Below are 20,360 nucleotides of genomic sequence, written 5' to 3' on the forward strand. Positions count from 1 at the left end.
CCCTGCGAAATATCTCGCCACAATCGCCTCATAATACTATACCTCGGCCTGAATAATCTCACAAGAGAAATCAAATAAAGAATTTCTACAAACCGTCGTGGTCGTGCTCACCAAAATCAACTTGACCAGAACGATAGCTCGGACCTCGTCGTGGTTCGGAAATCCTTTCGGCGATTAAAGCACTTCTACAAGCTGGAGCTCTCCAAAAACCGATTCGCCAGCAGATTCTAGACGACGGTGTTGTAGTTCCCTTGCCTTAAGTTCCTAATCCAATTAATCTCTTTTTAATCATCGAGAATTTTTCTGGGCCTTGTCGAGGTTGTTGCCGCATTGCTTTCGAACATTTGGATTGGTAGTAAGTTCTTCTGTAAGGGTGAGATTAATAAAAGAAGTTATCTATATAAAAAATAGAGATAACTATTGATATCTATCAATAGTTATCTCTATTTTTATAGAGATAACTAATTATTAAAAATACATAATGAAGCATTTTAATGATTAAAGAAAAAGAAAGAGTAAGGCCCTTCCATCCATTTCGAAAAAAAAAGACCCACGCCCAAATTCCAAAGCTTTAGCTTTGTGTCCGCAATTCCGATCATTATTTTCCTACCCCCAAAGGGAAAGGTCCTTCCCGTGTTGGGCAGTTAGGGGCGAGGAGGGATTCGAACCCCCGACACCGTGGTTCGTAGCCACGTGCTCTAATTCTCTGAGCTACATGCCCTGTCTCCACTGGATCTTTTCCCGGGAGTAAGTTTCATTCTTATTTTAAATTGAAACAAAATACCTTTTCTAAATCCTTTTTATTTTTAACGCTATTTTAGGAGTATTTATAAAAATAATAATAGGAAAAATGCTACGATAAAAAATATAGACAATTTGTTTTATTTATAAGAATACGCAAGAGGAGATTATATGAAAAATGTAACCGATTCTTTCCTTTCCTTAGCTTATTGGGCACCCGCTGGAATTTTCGAGTTCAATACCGATATTTTTGCTACAAATCCAATAAATCTAAGTGTAGTACTTGGTGTATTAATTTTTTTTTGGAAATGGAGTATGTGTGAGTTGTTTATTTCAAGAATAGGCTGGATCCGACCAACTGCACTTTATTTTTTGGTATAAATAGGAAAGAAAAGATGCATGATTTCGCGAAATACTTTTGAATAAATTAAGAAATCAAATTTTAGAACCATAACATTTTGTGAGTCATTGGTAAAGGGATTCCTTACATGATGCGTAACCCAGTCGAACCATCCGCAATAGGGGATTAGGGTTGTTCTTGTTGGAATCGATCTAGGGTTTAAGAAAATAATTAACGCTTCGGTAAGCGGCGGAATTTTAAAAATTTTCTTTTACAAGTAAAACCAGTTTTTACTAACCTAGGCAAAAGAGCAAGTACACGTAATTAAAAACTATTATGAGCTAAGAAGTTTACTAACCTTTCTTGAAGCTTGATCTTTGAGAAGCTCTTAGAAAGTTGCAACGCTCGTCTCCCCTCGCAGCACGTCGCTCTTTCTTTCCTCGGCACCTCAAGCAACCACGAAAGTTTCTATCACTAAATCACTCGAGAGAAAAAGAATTAGTGAGTGGGCACTTTTAAACACTACGACTTAAGAACGAGTCTTGAAGTCGCAAAGCTAAACTCTAGGTCAAATGAGGACCTAGGTGCCAAAACAAAATCGAAAATAAACTAGAGAGAGAGAGAGAGAGGAGTTCGGCCAAAGTTCTAGAGAGAGAGTCTCTCAAATCTCTTAAACTTGGATGAATGAAATGGGAGGAAATGAGGCTCCTATTTATAGGAGAGGTCTCACCTTCAATAAGGTAGTTTCCTCTTCTATAGAATATCACATATTCATGAGCAAATATTGGCTTCCCTTTCTCTATCTTGGACGTGATTCGTGACAGTGACCTCATGGACCCAAATGAACAAAGCTTGAGCTAAACACTTGGACTCAAAAGTTCACAAACCTTTTCCAAGTTTAGCTTAATGCCAATTGACTCCACTAAAGAGTTGACACTGAAAATCTCTCGGTTCAAATGAATTTATTTTCTACTCAAGAATTCGACCTAATTATGATGAGCGGATCCACTGAATATTATCTATGTTTACCCTTCATGAATGTCATCAGCTAGTCGGGATTTACTAAATTACCATTTTACCCTTCTAGCTGTTATTTCCTCAACTCCTTTGTCGCTTGTGAATAAGTTAGAAACAATGTATTTGACGAGGAGCTAACAAGTCACATTGTTTCATCCAAAAGAGTCAGGACTCAATTTGGACACAGGCCAGTCCATTTATTCACACTCCAAGGAACAAAGCATGAGGTGACATACATTGCATTTCAGCAATCTTGTACATGAATTCCATATCTATGAGAACTTCACAAAGTTACTCATGACATTCTCACAACTTAGTACTTCACCAATAGGCCCTGTTCGGAATCACATAGTGAGTCCGAACTCTGACTTTCTCAAATGAGAATACTAAGCTGTGAAATGGCATGTCTCATTTCAGGATTAAGGTAAGCATGATGCAATTCATACGTAGTGACTTCGAGACATAAGAGGTTAAATGGTTTGTTCTTATCTTGTCTCTAGAAGTGCACTGGTCAATTCAGTACCTTCGGAAGATACCTAGAAGAACTATAGAGTCTCCAACTCTCAATGCCTCATAACCAGACATCATACATTCTTCTAACAATCGTACTGAGGTCAATAGTCCTTTGACCCTAAGATTGCGAATATATCGTTTTAAGCAAACTACGAAGAGTTTGTTCATGCAAATCTACATTTGTCTCTTCGTAAGTTGTTAAGTTTGTTTATGGACTAAAAGACTAAGGTTTTATCATAAAGCTTCAAACAAAGAAAGAATGAATGAACGTTTCAACTTTATTATTAAATGAATAGGCAATTACAAGCAAGAGTCTTCATGAGACTTTATTACATCAAATGTACAAAATAAAGACTATAACTCTTCTTGTGGGCACCGTTGACAACAGTTCTAACCCCGGACATGGGCCTGATTTAGCCGTTGCGGTGAGGCCCTTCCTTCAAGGGGAGGCTTCCTCTTCCCTCCCTAACGTAGTTGAAAGATACTCCCCAAACCTAGTTTGGAGTGCGCTTGACCAAGCCTTAATTGATGAAAGGGTGCCCTGTAAGCCCACACCTGTGTAGAGTAGATTGTTTAACACCTGCGGCAGAAACCCATTTTTGGCCTATTGGTCATAGTATCATAGGCGACCGAACAGGCGCCCCCTAATCTAATTACTAGACCAACCTGGGATAATAATTATGTTGATACGTTTTTGTTGGCTTTATTTTTTAGTGCAAGTTGTATGGAAAGATGTCGGTTGTTTTGTCTCCACTTCTAGTTTGACATCTTTCCTCCTGTATGAAGACTCTTTTTCAGGCAAGTTTCCAGTTTTGCTCAGATTGCTTCGCTGGTGACTTATTGCTGAGTTATTGTCTCGCTGCTGTCTTCATTACAAGATATCTGCCTCGCTGGTGACTTCATTGCAAGATTTCTCTCGCTGCTATCTTCATTGCACGATATTCGCCTTGATGGAGTCTTTACTTTGTGATATTCGCTTGAGGTCGGGTAAGGAAACCCGAGATAACTTCCAGGTTTGTTCAGCTGCTATAAAAGCCAAGCGCTTCCCCTTAGTAGCTTCGACGTTTTTTTATCAAACACTCAGAGCTCTTAGACGTGCAAGACCGGCGGACTGGGAGGCTGTGTGTTTTGGTGATAAGCGGTGTTTTCTCTCAAACACTATTCTCCAAAGATTGAGTGTCTGTGAGAGTTGAGTTTTGTGTTCTCTGATTAAAGGTTCACGTACAGCTGAAGACTAAAGGTCATCCGAGCCAGGAGGTTGCTCGAAGGGTGGAATTGAGACGGAGCTCAAATTCAGGGGGAGTCCCTGACTAGGTGATCACTGGTGGTAATAGTCTCTAGGTTTTATTGATTTGTTGATTGTAATCAGATATAAACCTCGTGTGTACTATTGACTACAAGATAGTGAAAAACCTTTCCACTGGCAGCGTGCCCCCAGATGTAGGTGTGTTTCACCTAACTGGGTAACCATACCGTGTGTACTTTGTTTACTGCACTGTTTTGTTGTTTATCCATATCTGTGTTCAAGCAAGTTGTCGGACACATTGTCAACACATTGTGTGCGACATCTTGTCTTTGCGACTAATTAGAATTTCAAATTCCATAAACACCTAGCGAAGATATAGCAAACAAATAAAGTAGCCCTATGTTCGAATCTGACAATACCGTAAGTTGTTAAGTTTGTTTATGGACTAAAAGACTAAGGTTTTATCATAAAGCTTCAAACAAAGAAAGAATGAATGAACGTTTCAATTTTATTAATGAATGAATAGGCAATTAAAAGCAAGAGTCTTCATGAGACTTTATTACATCAAATGTACAAAATAAAGATTACAACTCTTCTTGTGGGCACCATTGACAACAACTTATTTCTGAGTTATTGTCTCGCTGGTGTCTTCATTACAAGATATCTGCCTCGCTGGTGACTTCATTGCAAGATATCTCTCGCTGCTATCTTCATTGCACGATATTCGCCTTGATGGAGTCTTTACTTTGTGATATTCGCTTGAGGCCGGGTAAGGAAACCCGAGATAACTTCCAGGTTTGTTCAGCTGCTATAAAAGCCAAGCGCTTCCCCTTAGCAGCTTCGTCGTTTTTTTATCAAACACTCAGAGTTCTTAGACGTGCAAGACCGGCGGACTGGGAGGCTGTGTGTTTTGGTGATAAGCGGTGTTTTCTCTCAAACACTATTCTCCAAAGATTGAGTGTCTGTGAGAGTTGGGTTTTATGTTCTCGTGATTGAAGGTTCACGTACAGCTGAAGACTAAAGGTCATCCGAGCCAGGAGGTTGCTCGAAGGGTGGAATTGAGACGGAGCTCAAATTCAGGGGGAGTCCCTGACTAGGTGATCACTGGTGGTAATAGTCTCTAGGTTTTATTGATTTGTTGATTGTAATCAGATATAAACCTCGTGTGTACTATTGACTACAAGATAGTGAAAAACCTTTCCACTGGCAGCGTGCCCCCAGATGTAGGTGTGTTTCACCAAATTGGGTAACCATATCGTTTGTACTTTGTTTACTGCACTGTTTTGTTGTTTATCCATATCTGTGTTCAAGCAAGTTGTCGGACACATTGTGTGCGACATCTTGTCTTTGCGACTAATCAGAATTTCATTTGGTATCAGAGCGGGCACCTTGATCTTTTAGGTGGTCTCCTGGATTTTTTTCTAATTGCCTATTATGGATAGTTCCCGAGAGGGAGGTTCTTTCAATCGCCCTCCAGTACTCGACAGAACCAACTATGGTTATTGGAAGGCACGCATGACCGCTTTCTTGAAGTCCCTTGATAGCCGAACATGGAAAGCTGTGATACACGGGTGGGAAGCTCCTATAACGACTGATGACAAAGGAGCCCGTACTGGCACAAAACCCGAAAAGGACTGGACCCCCACTGAAGATGAGGCGGCCCTTGGTAACTCCCATGCTCTTAATGCTATATTTAACGGAGTCGATAACGATGTTTTCAGGTTGATAAATACATGCACTACTGCCAAAGAGGCCTGGGAAATCCTCGCTGTTGCCTATGAGGGAACTACAAAGGTCCGTGGGCAGAAGCTTCAATATCTCACAACCAATTTTGAAGCCCTCACGATGCTCGAGGATGAATCAGTTGCTGAGTTCAACGTTCGCATTCGTGATCTTGCCAATGAATCATATTCTCTCGGAAAACCAATGACAGATGAAGATCTTGTTCGAAAAACCCTGAGAGCCTTGAGCTCTAGGTTCAAAATGAAAATCACGGCCATTGAGGAAGTTCATGACCTAAAGACGTTGAAGTTCGACGAGCTCATGGGATCCCTCATGACATTGAAGGTGGAAAAGAAACACAGAGGGATGGCCCTCAAAAGCTCTGTTCATGAACAAACGGAACAGGTATACTCAGACTTTGACAATGATATTGACGATACTATAGCTATGCTTGCAAAAAACTATGGCAGGGTCATGAAAAGACTCAACCAGATGAATGGAAAAAATGTCCCGCAAGATGTCAAGGACAATTTCCAACAACGATTCCAGAAGAATACTAATCCTCACAGGAATAGTAAAAGTGGCGAACGATCTGGCAAAGGCAAAGGCATTCAGTGCCACGAATGTGAAGGTTTTGGACATATTCAAAAGGAGTGTCCCAACTTCCTCAAGAAATAGAAAAATGGATACAACGCTACTCTTTCGGATGAAGAAGATGAAGATAGCGATTCAGATCAGATAAGTAACTTTGTAGCCTTTACTGTCTCTGTCCATACTCATGAGTCTACTAATGAATTTGGGGAATGTTCTTAGAAATATGTTCTTGATGAAGAACTATCTGACGATGCTATGAATGAAGCATACAATACCTTGCACACCAAATGGGTTGAGGAGTCCCAGATTCTAGACAAACAGAGTGCTCTTATTCTTACCTTGACTGAAGATAAGGCAAGGCTTCTTGAGACGATTGTGGATCTGAAGAAGGAAGTCAGTCGGCTGAATGGAGAACTTGATCAAATGACTAAATCAGTCAGAATGCTGAACTCTGGGACTGACAGCCTTGACAAAATCCTCACCATTGGCAAACCTGCGAAGAACATGAAGGGGCTTGGATATACCCATGGAGCTTCATTATCCCAGACTACGTTCGTTCCTCAAAAGCTGACTAGCCAGATGTCACGAAACATGCCTCAACCATCTGGTAATAACAATTCTCAAAATCTTTCTCGGCATCATCTCTCTGGACCAACCTGGTCTCTAGTCAACAGACGTCGTTGGGTATGCCATTATTGTGGTAGAAAGGGACATATTCGACCCTTTTGCTATCGGTTATACGGGAGAAACGTTCGTCAGCAAAAGTTCATTCATAAGAATGTCCTACCTCGTCAACAACCTACTACTCGGCTGGAATTGAGAGTAAAAAATACGAACTATCATGCCAATATTGCCTACACATCTCTGAGTGCATCCACCGGAAGTGACTGGTATTTCGATAGTGGCTGCTCTCGTCATATGACAGGTGATCACACCTTCCTGACCAATGTGAAACCTTACTCCAACTGCCATGTTACTTTTGGAGATGGAGTAAAAGCCAAAATTGTGGGTAAAGGTCAGTTAAACTATCCTGGTATGTCTTGCTTGACTGAGGCTTTGTTGGTAGAAGGACTTACTGCTAATCTTATCAGTATTAGTCAGCTTTGTGATCTGAACTTACTTGTCAACTTTAATCGTGATAAGTGTGTGGTGATTAATGAGGAACAGGATGAACTTATGCGAGGAACTAGATCACGTGACAACTGCTACATGTGGTCACCCGTATCAAACAAAAATTGCCTCTTGACCAAGGTTGACGAAACCAAGCTGTGGCACCAAAAGCTTGGTCACCTTAATCTCAGAAGCATACAGAAAATTGTCTCTGAGAAAGCAATCGTCGGTGTCCCAAATCTGAAGATTGTTGAAGGAAAAATATGTGGTGAATGCCAGATTGGGAAACAGGTCAAGAAGTCTCACAAGATGGTGCAACATCTTACCATATCTCGTGTTCTGGAACTTCTTCACATGGACCTGATGGGACCGATGCAGGTCGAGAGTCTTGGAAGGAAGAGATACGTGTTCGTGTGTGTGGATGACTACTCCAGGTACACTTGGGTTGATTTTATTTGTGAGAAATCTGACACTTTGGCTGTTTTTGAAGCTCTATGTAAGAAGGTTCAGAGAGAAAAAGGAGAGAGCATCGGCAAAGTGATTAGAATCCGGAGTGATCATGGGAGGGAATTTGAGAACATAAGTTTTGCTAACTTTTGTACTGAAGAAGGGATAGCCCATGAATTCTCTGCTCCAATCACACCACAACAAAATGGAATTGTTGAAAGAAAAAATCGAACCCTCCAAGAGATGGCTAGAGTGATGATGTTGGCCAAAAATATTCCACCACATTTCTGGGCTGAAGCTCGCAATACTGCCTGCCATATTCATAATAGAGTTACTATTCGTCCAGGTACTTCCAACACTCATTATGAAATATGGAGGGGGAGAAAGCCGAATGTGAAATACTTTCATGTCTTTGGTTCTGTTTGTTATATACTTGCTGACAGAGATCCTCGGCGTAAATTTGACCCGAAAAGTGATGAAGGTATATTTCTTGGATATTCTAGAAATAGTCGTGCCTATCGTGTTTTTAACAAACGCACTAAGACTATGATGGAATCCATAAATGTGGTGGTAAACGATGATCATGATGTTACTAACAGTACTAATGATGAGGATGAAGTTTTTTCTAGTAACACAGATGTCAGGACAGACGCTGAAAACTCTGTGGACGACATATCTTCTGGAAACCCAAATGTCAGGACTGATGCTGATGACAAAGTTTGTGACATCGTTCCGGATGAAGAATCTTCTCCTTCCAGAAGAATTCCTACTGAGACTGAACAAAGAATTCCTTCCAGAAGAATTCAGAAAAACCATCCTGCTCACGAGGTGATTGGCGAAATCAGCGAAGGAATAAAGACTCGACCAAAACCCCATGTCAACTATCGGGAGATGATTGGTAATCTCTGCTTTGTTTCTAAGATTGAACCTAAGAATGTTAATGAGGCTATTGATGATGAATACTGGGTTAATGCTATGCAAGAGGAACTTGTTCAGTTTGAAAGAAATGAAGTCTGGGAGCTTGTTCTTAAACCTGACAATGTGAATGTCATTGGAACTAAGTGGATTTTTAAGAATAAATCAGATGAACATGGTAATATAACTCGGAACAAAGCTAGACTTGTGGCGCAGGGCTATTCACAGGTGGAAGGCGTAGACTTTGATGAAACATTTGCCCTGTGGCGAGACTTGAAGCCATCAGACTCCTGCTTGGAATCTCTTGTCACCTGCAATTCAAGCTTTACCAGATGGATGTTAAGAGCGCTTTCCTCAATGGGTACCTGAATGAGGAAGTCTATGTAGCTCAACCAAAAGGGTTTACAGATCCTAGCTCACCACAGCATGTTTACAAACTTAGAAAAGCTCTCTACGGCCTTATGCAGGCTCCTCGTGCTTGGTATGAAAGACTGACCCAGTTCCTTGTGCAGAATCGTTATACCCAAGGTGGAGTTGACAAGACCTTGTTCGTGAAAAAGGAGAATGGTAATCTCGTGATAGCTCAGATCTATGTTGACGATATCTTCTTTGGAGGAATGTCAAACAAGATGGTGGATCTTTTTGTTCAACAAATGCAGTCAGAATTTGAGATGAGTATGGTCGGTGAGTTAAACTACTTTCTGGGCTTTCAGATCAAACAAATGAGTGATGGTATCTTCATCTCCCAAAGTAAGTATGCCAAAAACTTGGTGAAGAAGTTTGGCTTGGAAAAATCCTCTCACAAGCGGACCCCCTGCCGCTACTCACATCAAACTCACTAAGGATGAGCAAGGAGTATCTGTTGATCAAAGCCTCTACAAGAGTATTATTGGCAGCCTTCTTTACCTCACTGCCAGCCGACCAGACATAGCCTACTCGGTAGGAGTGTGTGCGCTATATCAAGCCAATCCCAAAGCTAGCCATTTGGCTCAAGCTAAGCGAATCTTAAGGTACATCTCAGGAACTGCTGATTTTGGTTTATTGTATACCTATGATACCTCCTCTACGCTTGTGGGATACTGTGATGCTGACTGGGCAGGTAGCACGGTTGATAGAAAAAGTACTTCTGGTGGATGTTTCTATCTTGGAAACAATCTCATCTCTTGGTTCAGCAAGAAGCAGAACTGTGTTTCCTTGTCCACAGCTGAGGCCGAATACATCGCCGTTGGGAGTAGTTGCACTCAGCTCCTCTGGATGAAGCAGATGCTTGCTGAGTATGATGTTGGTCAAGATGTCATGACATTGTTCTAAGACAACATTAGCGCCATCAACATCTCAAAGAATCCAGTTCAACACAGTAAGACCAAACATATTGAGATCAGACATCACTTCATTTGAGATCTTGTGGAAGAAAAGAAGATCAAACTCGAATACATTCATACCGAAAAACAGCTTGCAGATATTTTCACCAAGGCTTTGGACGCTAACCGGTTTGAAAATCTCAGATCCTCTCTTGGTTTATGTGTCATTGATCAATAGCAATTACTGCTTATCGGAGGGACTTTTGGTCTTATCATTTGTGCTGATCTTTCTCTTATTCTTGTTCGCGTGAATTTTCTCTCATGGGCCCATGTATCTGGTTGGCCCATTCGACTGTTTTGCCGGGCTAAAATGCCAATTGTTGTCTCTCTGGACCTAAGAACGATCAAGGCCCACTTTAAGTCACGACGTCGTTTTACTCCCTGCCATGCTCTCATTCATGCAGACGGTTACACTCTCGAGAAAGAAAGGGAAGTTACCACTTGTTCGAATTTTGAAATTTCCTATTTTTCTTCGTTGTTCTTGAGCTTTGTTTCACGTAGTTGCTCTCTTACCCTCTTCGACAGTTATCTGTGTGACAGTTTTCGAAGAACTCCTTTTAAAATGGTTTGCACCAGAAGTGGGATCAACACAACCATTCCCTTGGAAAAGGAGAAAGTCACCATGAAGAGGAAAAATGTCGCGACAAGAAAGCATGGCGCTGAAAGCAACATGCACGGAGTTAGGGTTTGAGGTCTACGACCCAGTGTATGCGCCGATGGTCAGGCCGGAGGTGCGATCACTGGGTCATCGGTACCTCTTGAGAATCCATCCCTTTCCGCCGCCAGAAGCGCAATCCTCAAGAAAGCTGCTCTGTCTATCGCCGACATCACAGGAGATGTAAGTTCCAGCAGTTCGTCTTAGGAAGAAAGAAGAGATGACAATGCTCCAGAAGAAGAAACCCTCACCGGTGGATCCCTCATCGAAAGCCATCACAAGGTTGTGCTAGGTAATCCTGTTGCCTCTGTCTCTCCCATTGTCAATCCTCGGGATAAGGATTCGCTGCCCCATACTGAAGAGCCTACATCCTCTCTGGGACAAGAAAAGAAGATTGACCATGTCGAGGTTGCTGGAGAGGACATTCTTGCTTCTCTGAAGCAGAAGGTTCAGAAAGATGACGACGTATGCCTTGCCACTCTTCTGTTAGAGAAGAGAAAGAAGAAAAGAAAGTTGGTGGAAGAAAGTGATGTTCCTACTCCCATCCCTGCTAAAAAGAAGATGAAGAAACCGGTGAAGATGGGTCTGAACAAGAAGAAGCTGAAGGGAAAAACTGTTGAGGAGCCAATTCCAGATGTTCTGAAGGATATTGAGGAGGAAGAGGAAGATACCCGTCCTGAGTTAGTGTCTCACATCTCCAGGAAGTCTGTTGGAGGTCAAAAGCTTCCTAAGGATGTTCCCGCCGCCACTCTGGATAATGTCTCCTTTCATGAGGAAGACCGCGTCAGAAAGTGGAGGTATGTCTATCACAGATCTATTTTTCCAGAAAAGGAACTGTCTAAGGATGCCCTGAAGATTGATGTGATCATGGATCTTTTATCCGATGCTCAACTCGGGAAAACTGTCTCTGGAATCGGGCCCTATTATCCTAAACTGGTAAAAGAGTGCATAGTCAATCTGTCCTCTGAAGTTGATCAGCCTCATCATCCTGAGTTTGGGAAAGTCTACGTGCGAGGCCACTGCTTTGATATCTCATCCACTGCCATCAACGAGTTTCTGGGAAGAGGAAAAATTGTCACTACTGATCGGCTTCCCTCCTTGGATGTGATTGCTAAAGAGCTCACTAACGATGAGAAGAAGACCTCGCCTACTAAGGGCTCTCTGCCTTCCTCAGATCTCTCGGCGAAGTATTCTGTTTTGTACATAATTGGGATTGCAAATTGGGCCCCTTCCTCTCACGGCTCAAGCATCAAGTCAGACCTGACATGCCTCATTTATCAGATTGGTACTGGAGCGTCCTTCGACTTTGGGGAGTTTGTTTTCAGCCACCTGGAAAAACATGCTAAGTCCTATGCAGTGAAGCTTCCTATTGGCTTCCCCTCTCTCCTGTTAGGCATGTTGGTGGCTCAGAAGAGGGATCTGCTCAGGGCTGATGACATTACAGGTAAACCTCCCAGTGAACTCTCCTTCAGTCCTAAGTTGTTTGAAGGGAAACATGTCAGGGATCTTGTCATGCCTTCTGTCGCTACATCGGTCTCCCTTGGTCGTACCATCAAAGTGGCTCCCTTGTCAGATAGTACTAAGAGTGATATTCTCAAAGGCTTGTTGGAAGAAGTTGCTGCTCTTAAGGAAGTCATTGATATCTCTACTCGAAGAAAGACAGCTTGTGAGCGTCTTATCTCTGTCATGACTCCCTCCTCTACCACTGATGGTGCTTCTACTTCTCAGCCGAGTCCTTCTGTGTGTCCTGATGAAGAAGAGACAGAAGATGATGTCAGCAGCGACTCTTCGAGCTCTCTTGCCAACGATGTTTCTAATCCCTCTGGTTGATGTTTATTTGTTCTGGTCTGTAACATCTAACCTCTTTTTTTAGACATCTTTATGTTGGTTTTTCGTCTGCTTGTGTGTTTCAGACTGATGTTTTTCCATCTGGATGGTTTGTAAGACTGCTTTCTCGTACTGTTTTTTTTTCTGATGAATGTTATGCTCTTATTCTAGTTCTCATTCCTTTACAGGCTGTTGTTCCTCCCTGTGTCTTGGTCGATCCTTGCCTTTGGTATTGTTTTGAGGCAATCAGGGGGAGAGGCGTCATGAGGTCATTTATTTTGACTTTCCTCTCTAGTCATGACGCTTGTATGAGAACTGGTCCTGGAAGTGCTTGCCTAAAAAATAGCCAAAGGGGGAGTTTGTTGATACGTTTTTGTTGGCTTTATTTTTTAGTGCAAGTTGTATGGAAAGATGTCGGTTGTTTTGTCTCCACTTCTAGTTTGACATCTTTCCTCCTGTATGAAGACTCTTTTTCAGGCAAGTTTCCAGTTTTGCTCAGATTGCTTCGCTGGTGACTTATGTTGGAAGAAGCGGCAGAATTTTAAAAAATTTCTTTACAAGTAAAAACAGTTTTTACTAACCTAGACAAAGAGCAAGTACATGTAATTAAAAAAGTAATATGAGCTAGAAGTTTACTAACCTTTCTTGAAGCTAGAACTTTGAAGAAGCTTTTGGAAAGTTTGCAACGCTCGTCTCCCCTCGCAGCACGTCTCTCTTTCTTTCCTCGGCACCTCGAGCAACCACGAAAGTTTCTATCACTAAATCACTCGAAATAAAGGAATTAGTGAGTGGGCACTTTTAAACACTACGACTTAAGAACGAGTCTTGAAATCGCAGAGCTAAACACTAGGTCGAGTGAGGACCTAGGTGCCAAAACAAGAATAATCGAAAATAAACTAGAGAGAGAGAGAGAGGAATTTCGGCCACAAGTTCTAGAGAGAGAGTCTCTCAAATCTCTTAAACTTGAATGAATTGAATTGTGAGGAAATGAGGCTCCTATTTATAGGAGAGGTATCACCTTCAATAAGGTAGTTTCCTCTTCTATAGAATATCACATATTCATGAGCCAATTTCCTCTTTTTCCCTTTGAGACACTCGGCCAACACAAGGCTTCTAGAAGCCTTGATTTGTTTCCTATTTTGTTCAAGGCTTGCCTTTTCTCTCAACATGGCCGATTCCCTTATGCATGCATATGCAAATTTGTTTCCTCTTTTTCTTTTGGCAAGTATCTAAATACATTTATGCACAAAATAAACTCTCATATTTCTCTATAGGGTAGGCGCCCAACATGTCTCTAGAAGGAGCTTCTAGAAGCTTCTTCATTTATTCATGAGAACATGAAAAAGGCCCATTAAGAATTTTCAATAAAACTCTTATGAAATGAAATTAATTCACGAGGCCCAATGATCAAGTCATGGCCGAGTGACATTAAGTCATCAAATGAACTTGTCAAAAAAATTAATTGACATTCATTTCATCCTTTGTCTCAAAAGACAAAAATACCCTTTTAACTATTTTCGTTCTTGTTTTGACTTAGCTTCCAGTTTAACTATTCCTATCGATGTGATTCGTGACAGTGACCTCATGGACCCAAATGAACAAAGCTTGAGCTAAACACTTGGACTCAAAAGTTCACAAACCTTTTCCAAGTTTAGCTTAATGCCAACTGACTCCACTAAAGAGCTGACACTGAAAATCTCTCGGTTCAAATGAATTTGTTTTCTACTCAAGAATTCGACCTAATTATGATGAGCGGATCCACTGAATATTATCTATGTTTACCCTTCATGAATGTCATCAGCTAGTTGGGATTTACTAAATTACCATTTTACCCTTCTAGCTGTTATTTCCTCAACTCCTTTGTCGCTTGTGAATAAGTTAGAAGCAATATATTGACGAGGAGCTAACAAGTCACATTGTTTCATCCAAAAGAGTCAGGACTCAATTTGGACACTGGCCAGTTCATTTATTCACACTCCAAGGAACAAAGCCTGAGGTGACATGCATTGCATTTCAGCAATCTTGTACATGAATTCCATATCTATGAGAACTTCACAAAGTTACTCATGACATACTCACAACTTAGTACTTCACCAATAGGCCCCGTTCGGAATCACATAGTGAGTCCGAACTCTGACTTTTTCAAATGAGAATCCTAAGCTATGAAATGGCATGTCTCATTTCAGGATTAAGGTAAGCATGATGCAATTCATACATAGTGACTTCGAGACACAAGAGGTTAAATGGTTTGTTCTTATCTTGTCTCTAGAAGTGCACTGGTCAATTCAGTACCTTCGGAAGATACCTAGAAGAACTATAGAGTCTCCAACTCTCAATGCCTCATAACCAGACATCATAAATTCTTCTAACAATCATACTGAGGTCAATAGTCCTTTGACCCTAATATATCGTTTTAAGCAAACTACGAAGAGTTTGTTCATGCAAATCTACATTTGTCTCTTCGTAAGTTGTTAAGTTTGTTTATGGACTAAAAGACTAAGGTTTTATCTAAAAGCTTCAAACAAAGAAAGAATGAATGAACGTTTCAACTTTATTAATGAATGAATAGGCAATTAAAAGCAAGAGTCTTCATGAGACTTTATTACATCAAATGTACAAAATAAAGATTACAACTCTTCTTGTGGGCACCATTGACAACAACTTATTGCTGAGTTATTGTCTCGCTGCTGTCTTCATTACAAGATATCTGCCTCGCTGGTGACTTCATTGCAAGATATCTCTCGCTGCTATCTTCATTGCACGATATTCGCCTTGATGGAGTCTTTACTTTGTGATATTCGCTTGAGGCCGGGTAAGGAAACCCGAGATAACTTCCAGGTTTGTTCAGCTGCTATAAAAGCCAAGCGCTTCCCCTTAGCAGCTTCGTCGTTTTTTTATCAAACACTCAGAGTTCTTAGACGTGCAAGACCGGCGGACTGGGAGGCTGTGTGTTTTGGTGATAAGCGGTGTTTTCTCTCAAACACTATTCTCCAAAGATTGAGTGTCTGTGAGAGTTAGGTTTTATGTTCTCGTGATTGAAGGTTCACGTACAGCTGAAGACTAAAGGTCATCCGAGCCAGGAGGTTGCTCGAAGGGTGGAATTGAGACGGAGCTCAAATTCAGGGGGAGTCCCTGACTAGGTGATCACTGGTGGTAATAGTCTCTAGGTTTTATTGATTTGTTGATTGTAATCAGATATAAACCTCGTGTGTACTATTGACTACAAGATAGTGAAAAACCTTTCCACTGGCAGCGTGCCCCCAGATGTAGGTGTGTTTCACCTAACTGGGTAACCATATCGTGTGTACTTTGTTTACTGCACTGTTTTGTTGTTTATCCATATCTGTGTTCAAGCAAGTTGTCGGACACATTGTCAACACATTGTGTGCGACATCTTGTCTTTGCGACTAATTAGAATTTCAAATTCCATAAACACCTAGCGAAGATATAGCAAACAAATAAAGTAGCCCTATGTTAGAATCTGACAATACCGTAATCAAAAGGTACAACGGCCAGGCACCCGCCGGAAGTTTCGAGTTTAATACCGATATTTTTGCAACAAATCCAATAAATCTAAGTGTAGTACTAGGTGTATTAATATTTTTTTTGGAAAGGGAGTGTGTGTGAGTTGTTTATTTCAAGAATTGGCTGGATCCGACCAACTGCACTTTGTTTTTTAGTATAATAGGAAAGAAAAGGTGCATCATTTCGCGAATTACTTCTGAATAAATTAAGAAATCATATTTTAGAAACATAACATTCCGTGAGTCATTGGTAAATATACTTTGATTCTATTAACTAATAATGTGTGACCATTAACAGGGTTAAAGCTAAACCGTTTGAAGTCCAGATATAAGCACGTTTCAACAGTGTAGAACACCCCACAGAGGTAAATCTTTCACTCACTCAGAAGTGAAACCATGTGACTAGATCCTTCTGAAGACGGATGCGACGGGAAGAAATGGCATTTGGAAGTGTTGCTGACTTAACATGTTGGTTTCGGCATAACAAAGCTTGCACTATCTTTTCGCTCTTAGGCGCATAGCGTGCCATTGGTAATGATTCTACTACGGTGGCACAAATTCGCAAACTGATCCTAAGTAATCATTGTTGTTCATTGGATTCCAGAAGAAGTGCTTCGTTAGCATTGATTAATTTCTGCAATTCTTCCTCATTAGCCTGGATTCTCCCGTCGAGAGTCACTTTGATAGTTTTACCTACACTCTTACGAAACAATATGATAAAGCCTATGAAAGTACAAGCTACTATCATTTCTTCATTATGGATTGAGATATTCTTGGAACTTAAAGCACAAATAGATAGAATACCAGCAAATAGCATCTTTAAAACATATCCTACTTCGTGGAAGTAGAAACCCATCATATATCGTACATTATCTTCGCTTATCTCACTTCGTTATCTCACTGCTTCATTTCGATACCTCGTACTTTCCTACGAGTATCTTCGCTTTGCTTCGAGTATCTCACATTCTCTTTTATGTCCAGTATCTCACTCCCGTATCTCGCTTATCTCACTGCCTCAATACCTTCGTTATAGAGTATCTTCGATTGGTGCCTTTCGATAACTCCGTTTCTCAGCAAATCCGCCTATAACTGCATTGTTGTTCCATTAAAGAAATGCCCTTTCATTAATAGTATGCTCATGACTCCCATTTATTTCAAGATACTAACTCCAATATTTGACTTGATTACCGGAATGATTTTCCCTGCCCGATGGGTCTACATCCATCCCAGAATGTTGTCGGGTACTGTTCACTTCTTCGCCATTCTTGTAACCGTCACCTATAATCCGCGCAGGTGTTTCTGCACCCCCAGGACGAGAACTGAAGAACATAATGTAAAGAAAGGATGCTATAGCTGTTATTTATTGAGTCAACGTTCCCGTATGAGCATTTGGTACATGTATTCATTCCGTGGAAGAGGGTTTGTTTTTTCACCACTAATTTGGCTCCAGTAGTTGATGAATCCGGATCAGTCTTAGGTCATCTGAGGGTTCGCCGCAGTTCATTGCTGTGCTTACACACTCGGCTACCACTTCTTTTTCCTTTATAACTAAGCTACGCGGGACCACCTACCACTAGTCTTCGGCCGGGTTTTAAGAGACCGAAGCCCAACGAATGTCATATGCAAAGCTCCGCACCTCATTAAGATCATATTGGCATACTCTCCCAATAAAAAAGAGCATACTCTCCGTGAAAAATCTCATTATGGAACAAGTTTGTCTTTCTCTACATTTCTCATTTATTGGAATGACTTCTTGTCAGTTTTTTTTTTAATGAGGTAGGAGATTTCAGTTTAAAATATTCAACTCAAGACTTCAGTTTCAGAGTATTATATATATATATATCATCCCTTATGAAAATAAAAGAAATAATTGAAACTAAGAATACTTCAAATGCTAATAATTGAAGGCAAGAAATTAGAGAGAGAGAATTGTGAAGAGAGAAATGTAAAATCCGGGATGAAATTTTCTTCACATCTATCCCCATGTATTTATAGTGGATTTTGGAGTACTTTAGTCAACAAAGTAGATAAGGGTAATGCATTATTTACTAGGGGTGGCAATTTCGTGTTCGTGTCGTAACCGTGTCGTGTTTATCGTGTTTTCGAAAAAAATTGTTAGAACCAAATCCGACCATTTATTAATCGTGTTTGAAATATGAACCCAAATCCGACCATTTATTTTTTTACAGATCCATATCCGTTTAAATTAACCCATTTAATAATCGTGTTAAATGGTTAATTTAGTCGTGTTTTAATCGTTTTTAAAAATTTAGACTTAATTAACTATAAAAAATTTAAAATATCATAGATTTTCAGTGCATTTCTTTTGCACCAACTTTTTGGTTGATACATACCTCAAAACTTTGTTCCATTGATTCATAATTAATTCGAATCTTGAAAGATGCCAACTTAATATGGAATTGCATCAGAAAAACCATATAAAAAGAACAATCAGAATTATATTCCATTAAAAAAATCATAATTATGAGCAATAATAACCAAACATTCAGGGGAAATAAACGATTACATTTTATACACTAAATATATACAAACGATTACAGTTTCCTCCAAATTTTCATTTTTATTGATCGCAAAATTCAGGTTTCAAACACATCCTAACAACCAAAAAAATGGCACATTCTCCGGAATAGAGATACCAATGTCAATACAGGTTTATTCGAAGCATCATTTAGTTTATTCAAGTCTACACAGATAATAACAATGCTATGAGAGCAAATACCTGCGGCAGATTTGATTTGAACTGTCCATTCGTCAATAACCTGAATTAGTAGTCAAAAAATCAATTTCACATTTCAATCACCCACCATATCATGTGTATGAATGAGCATAACAAAGATTTACATGGATGAAAAGAAATGACTGAGTATGTAACAAGGCAAGTATTTACATTTATAGGTGTATTGTTTTGAAGAAAGCCTTGCTAGAGAATCACATAATATTGGTTGATTACAGGCGAAAGGTGCAAGTACTTCAGTCACCACTTGGAAAATTTCAACCTGTATTCACAAAAAGAAGTCACAGGCTTTTGTGCATTTTAAACAAATTTCCACAAATTTGAGAAACGAAATGAAATATAATTATTTACAAACTCTCATTGACCATAAAGTCGAGCTTGACTTGAAGTTTAGCTTCAAGTAGTCTTCTCATATCCATGTCCTCCAAAACCGTGTCACAAAAAGAATGGAAATGAAAAACAAGATCCATCAACTCTTTCAAGCCCCACAAACTATTAGCATGGCTAACCAAAAATACATTTCTTATCCTAGACTGATTTCCATAATCGATGAAAAACTGAGCTTGACAAACCATATATACTGAATCATATATATAAATGAGAGTGTGAGAGAGAGAGAGAGATGAACCTGGGCCAAGAGGATAAAGGATGGAACAATGGCGGTGGTGAGTGTAATAAGAGAACGCTGCAATACCAAACTGTTAAAGTAAAAAAAAATGTTTAGAGGTTATAAGGAATTAAAGAAGAACATAAATAAAAACAAAATCAAATCAATCAAACAAAACGCTGAAAGAAGAAGTCATTGATTGAGGTCGTTGACGCCGAGGATTGATAAAGTCACTGAGCGTAGATCGGCGAGTGAGGTTCGCGTCAGGCGGAGGAGAATGATCGAGACGAAGGAGGAGATTATAAAAAAAGAAGAAGAAACAAATGGTTACAAATAATAATGGATACGGAAATAAGCGGGTGAGAAAAGTAGGGTCTTCTATACCTCGTGGTGGGGACAGAATTCAGAGAGCTCAAACCCCTCTCTTCGCCGCAGATTCACAAGAGCCCAACTACAGGAAAAAAAATACCTTAAAAACCCGGTGGATAGAGCCGATGAGACCAGAGTCCAGGCTAAGATCTTCAACCTCGTGCTTGGCGGCTTTGTGAAGTTCGGGCTCGGGTTCAGAGACGAGAGGGTCGCGGAGTCGATGGCCCGGGCCGGCGTTGTAGCTGATGCGAACTCGGTCGTCGTCGTCGCGAGGATCCACAAAATGGTCGAGACAGACTGAGAGAAAGGGTCGGTGAGAGTTAGTGAGATAAAGTGAGAGAGAGGTGGAGAGGTATGAGTTATAGATAGAGATTTGACTTTTATTTTTCTTTAAGAGCTATAAAGTTTAGTCAAGAGTAAAATTTGAGTTCTTCAAACTTCAAACAAAATCATTAGAGGTAAAATTTCCCTCCTTCTAAAATTAGTGAAAATTTGACCCAATTTGACCAAAAAATTTGATGAGTCTATTTAAAAGTTGAAAAATTATATGGACAATTTTTGTTACAAATGAATAGTCTTTTATTATCAAATGAGTAACGTATTCAAAATTAAAAAAT

The 20,360-nt window shown here is 40.3% G+C and overlaps 1 protein-coding gene across 1 annotated transcript; it reads left to right on the top strand.

Annotated features, from left to right (window-relative positions):
- The first annotated feature begins 17,017 nt into the window (after positions 1–17,017).
- On the top strand, positions 17,018–20,044 carry LOC149390208 (uncharacterized). The gene is given in 5 exon segments (XM_089619709.1): positions 17,018–17,345; positions 17,381–17,405; positions 17,487–17,612; positions 17,615–17,724; positions 19,775–20,044. Coding segments are annotated over 5 exon segments (732 nt in total). The 5' UTR covers positions 17,018–17,144.
- The last annotated feature ends 316 nt before the right edge of the window (positions 20,045–20,360 follow it).

This window comes from Urtica dioica, chromosome 7, assembly GCF_054948205.1.
Source record: "Urtica dioica subsp. dioica isolate 48M chromosome 7, U.dioica_male_clone48M_v1_H2, whole genome shotgun sequence".
NCBI lineage: Eukaryota > Viridiplantae > Streptophyta > Magnoliopsida > Rosales > Urticaceae > Urtica > Urtica dioica.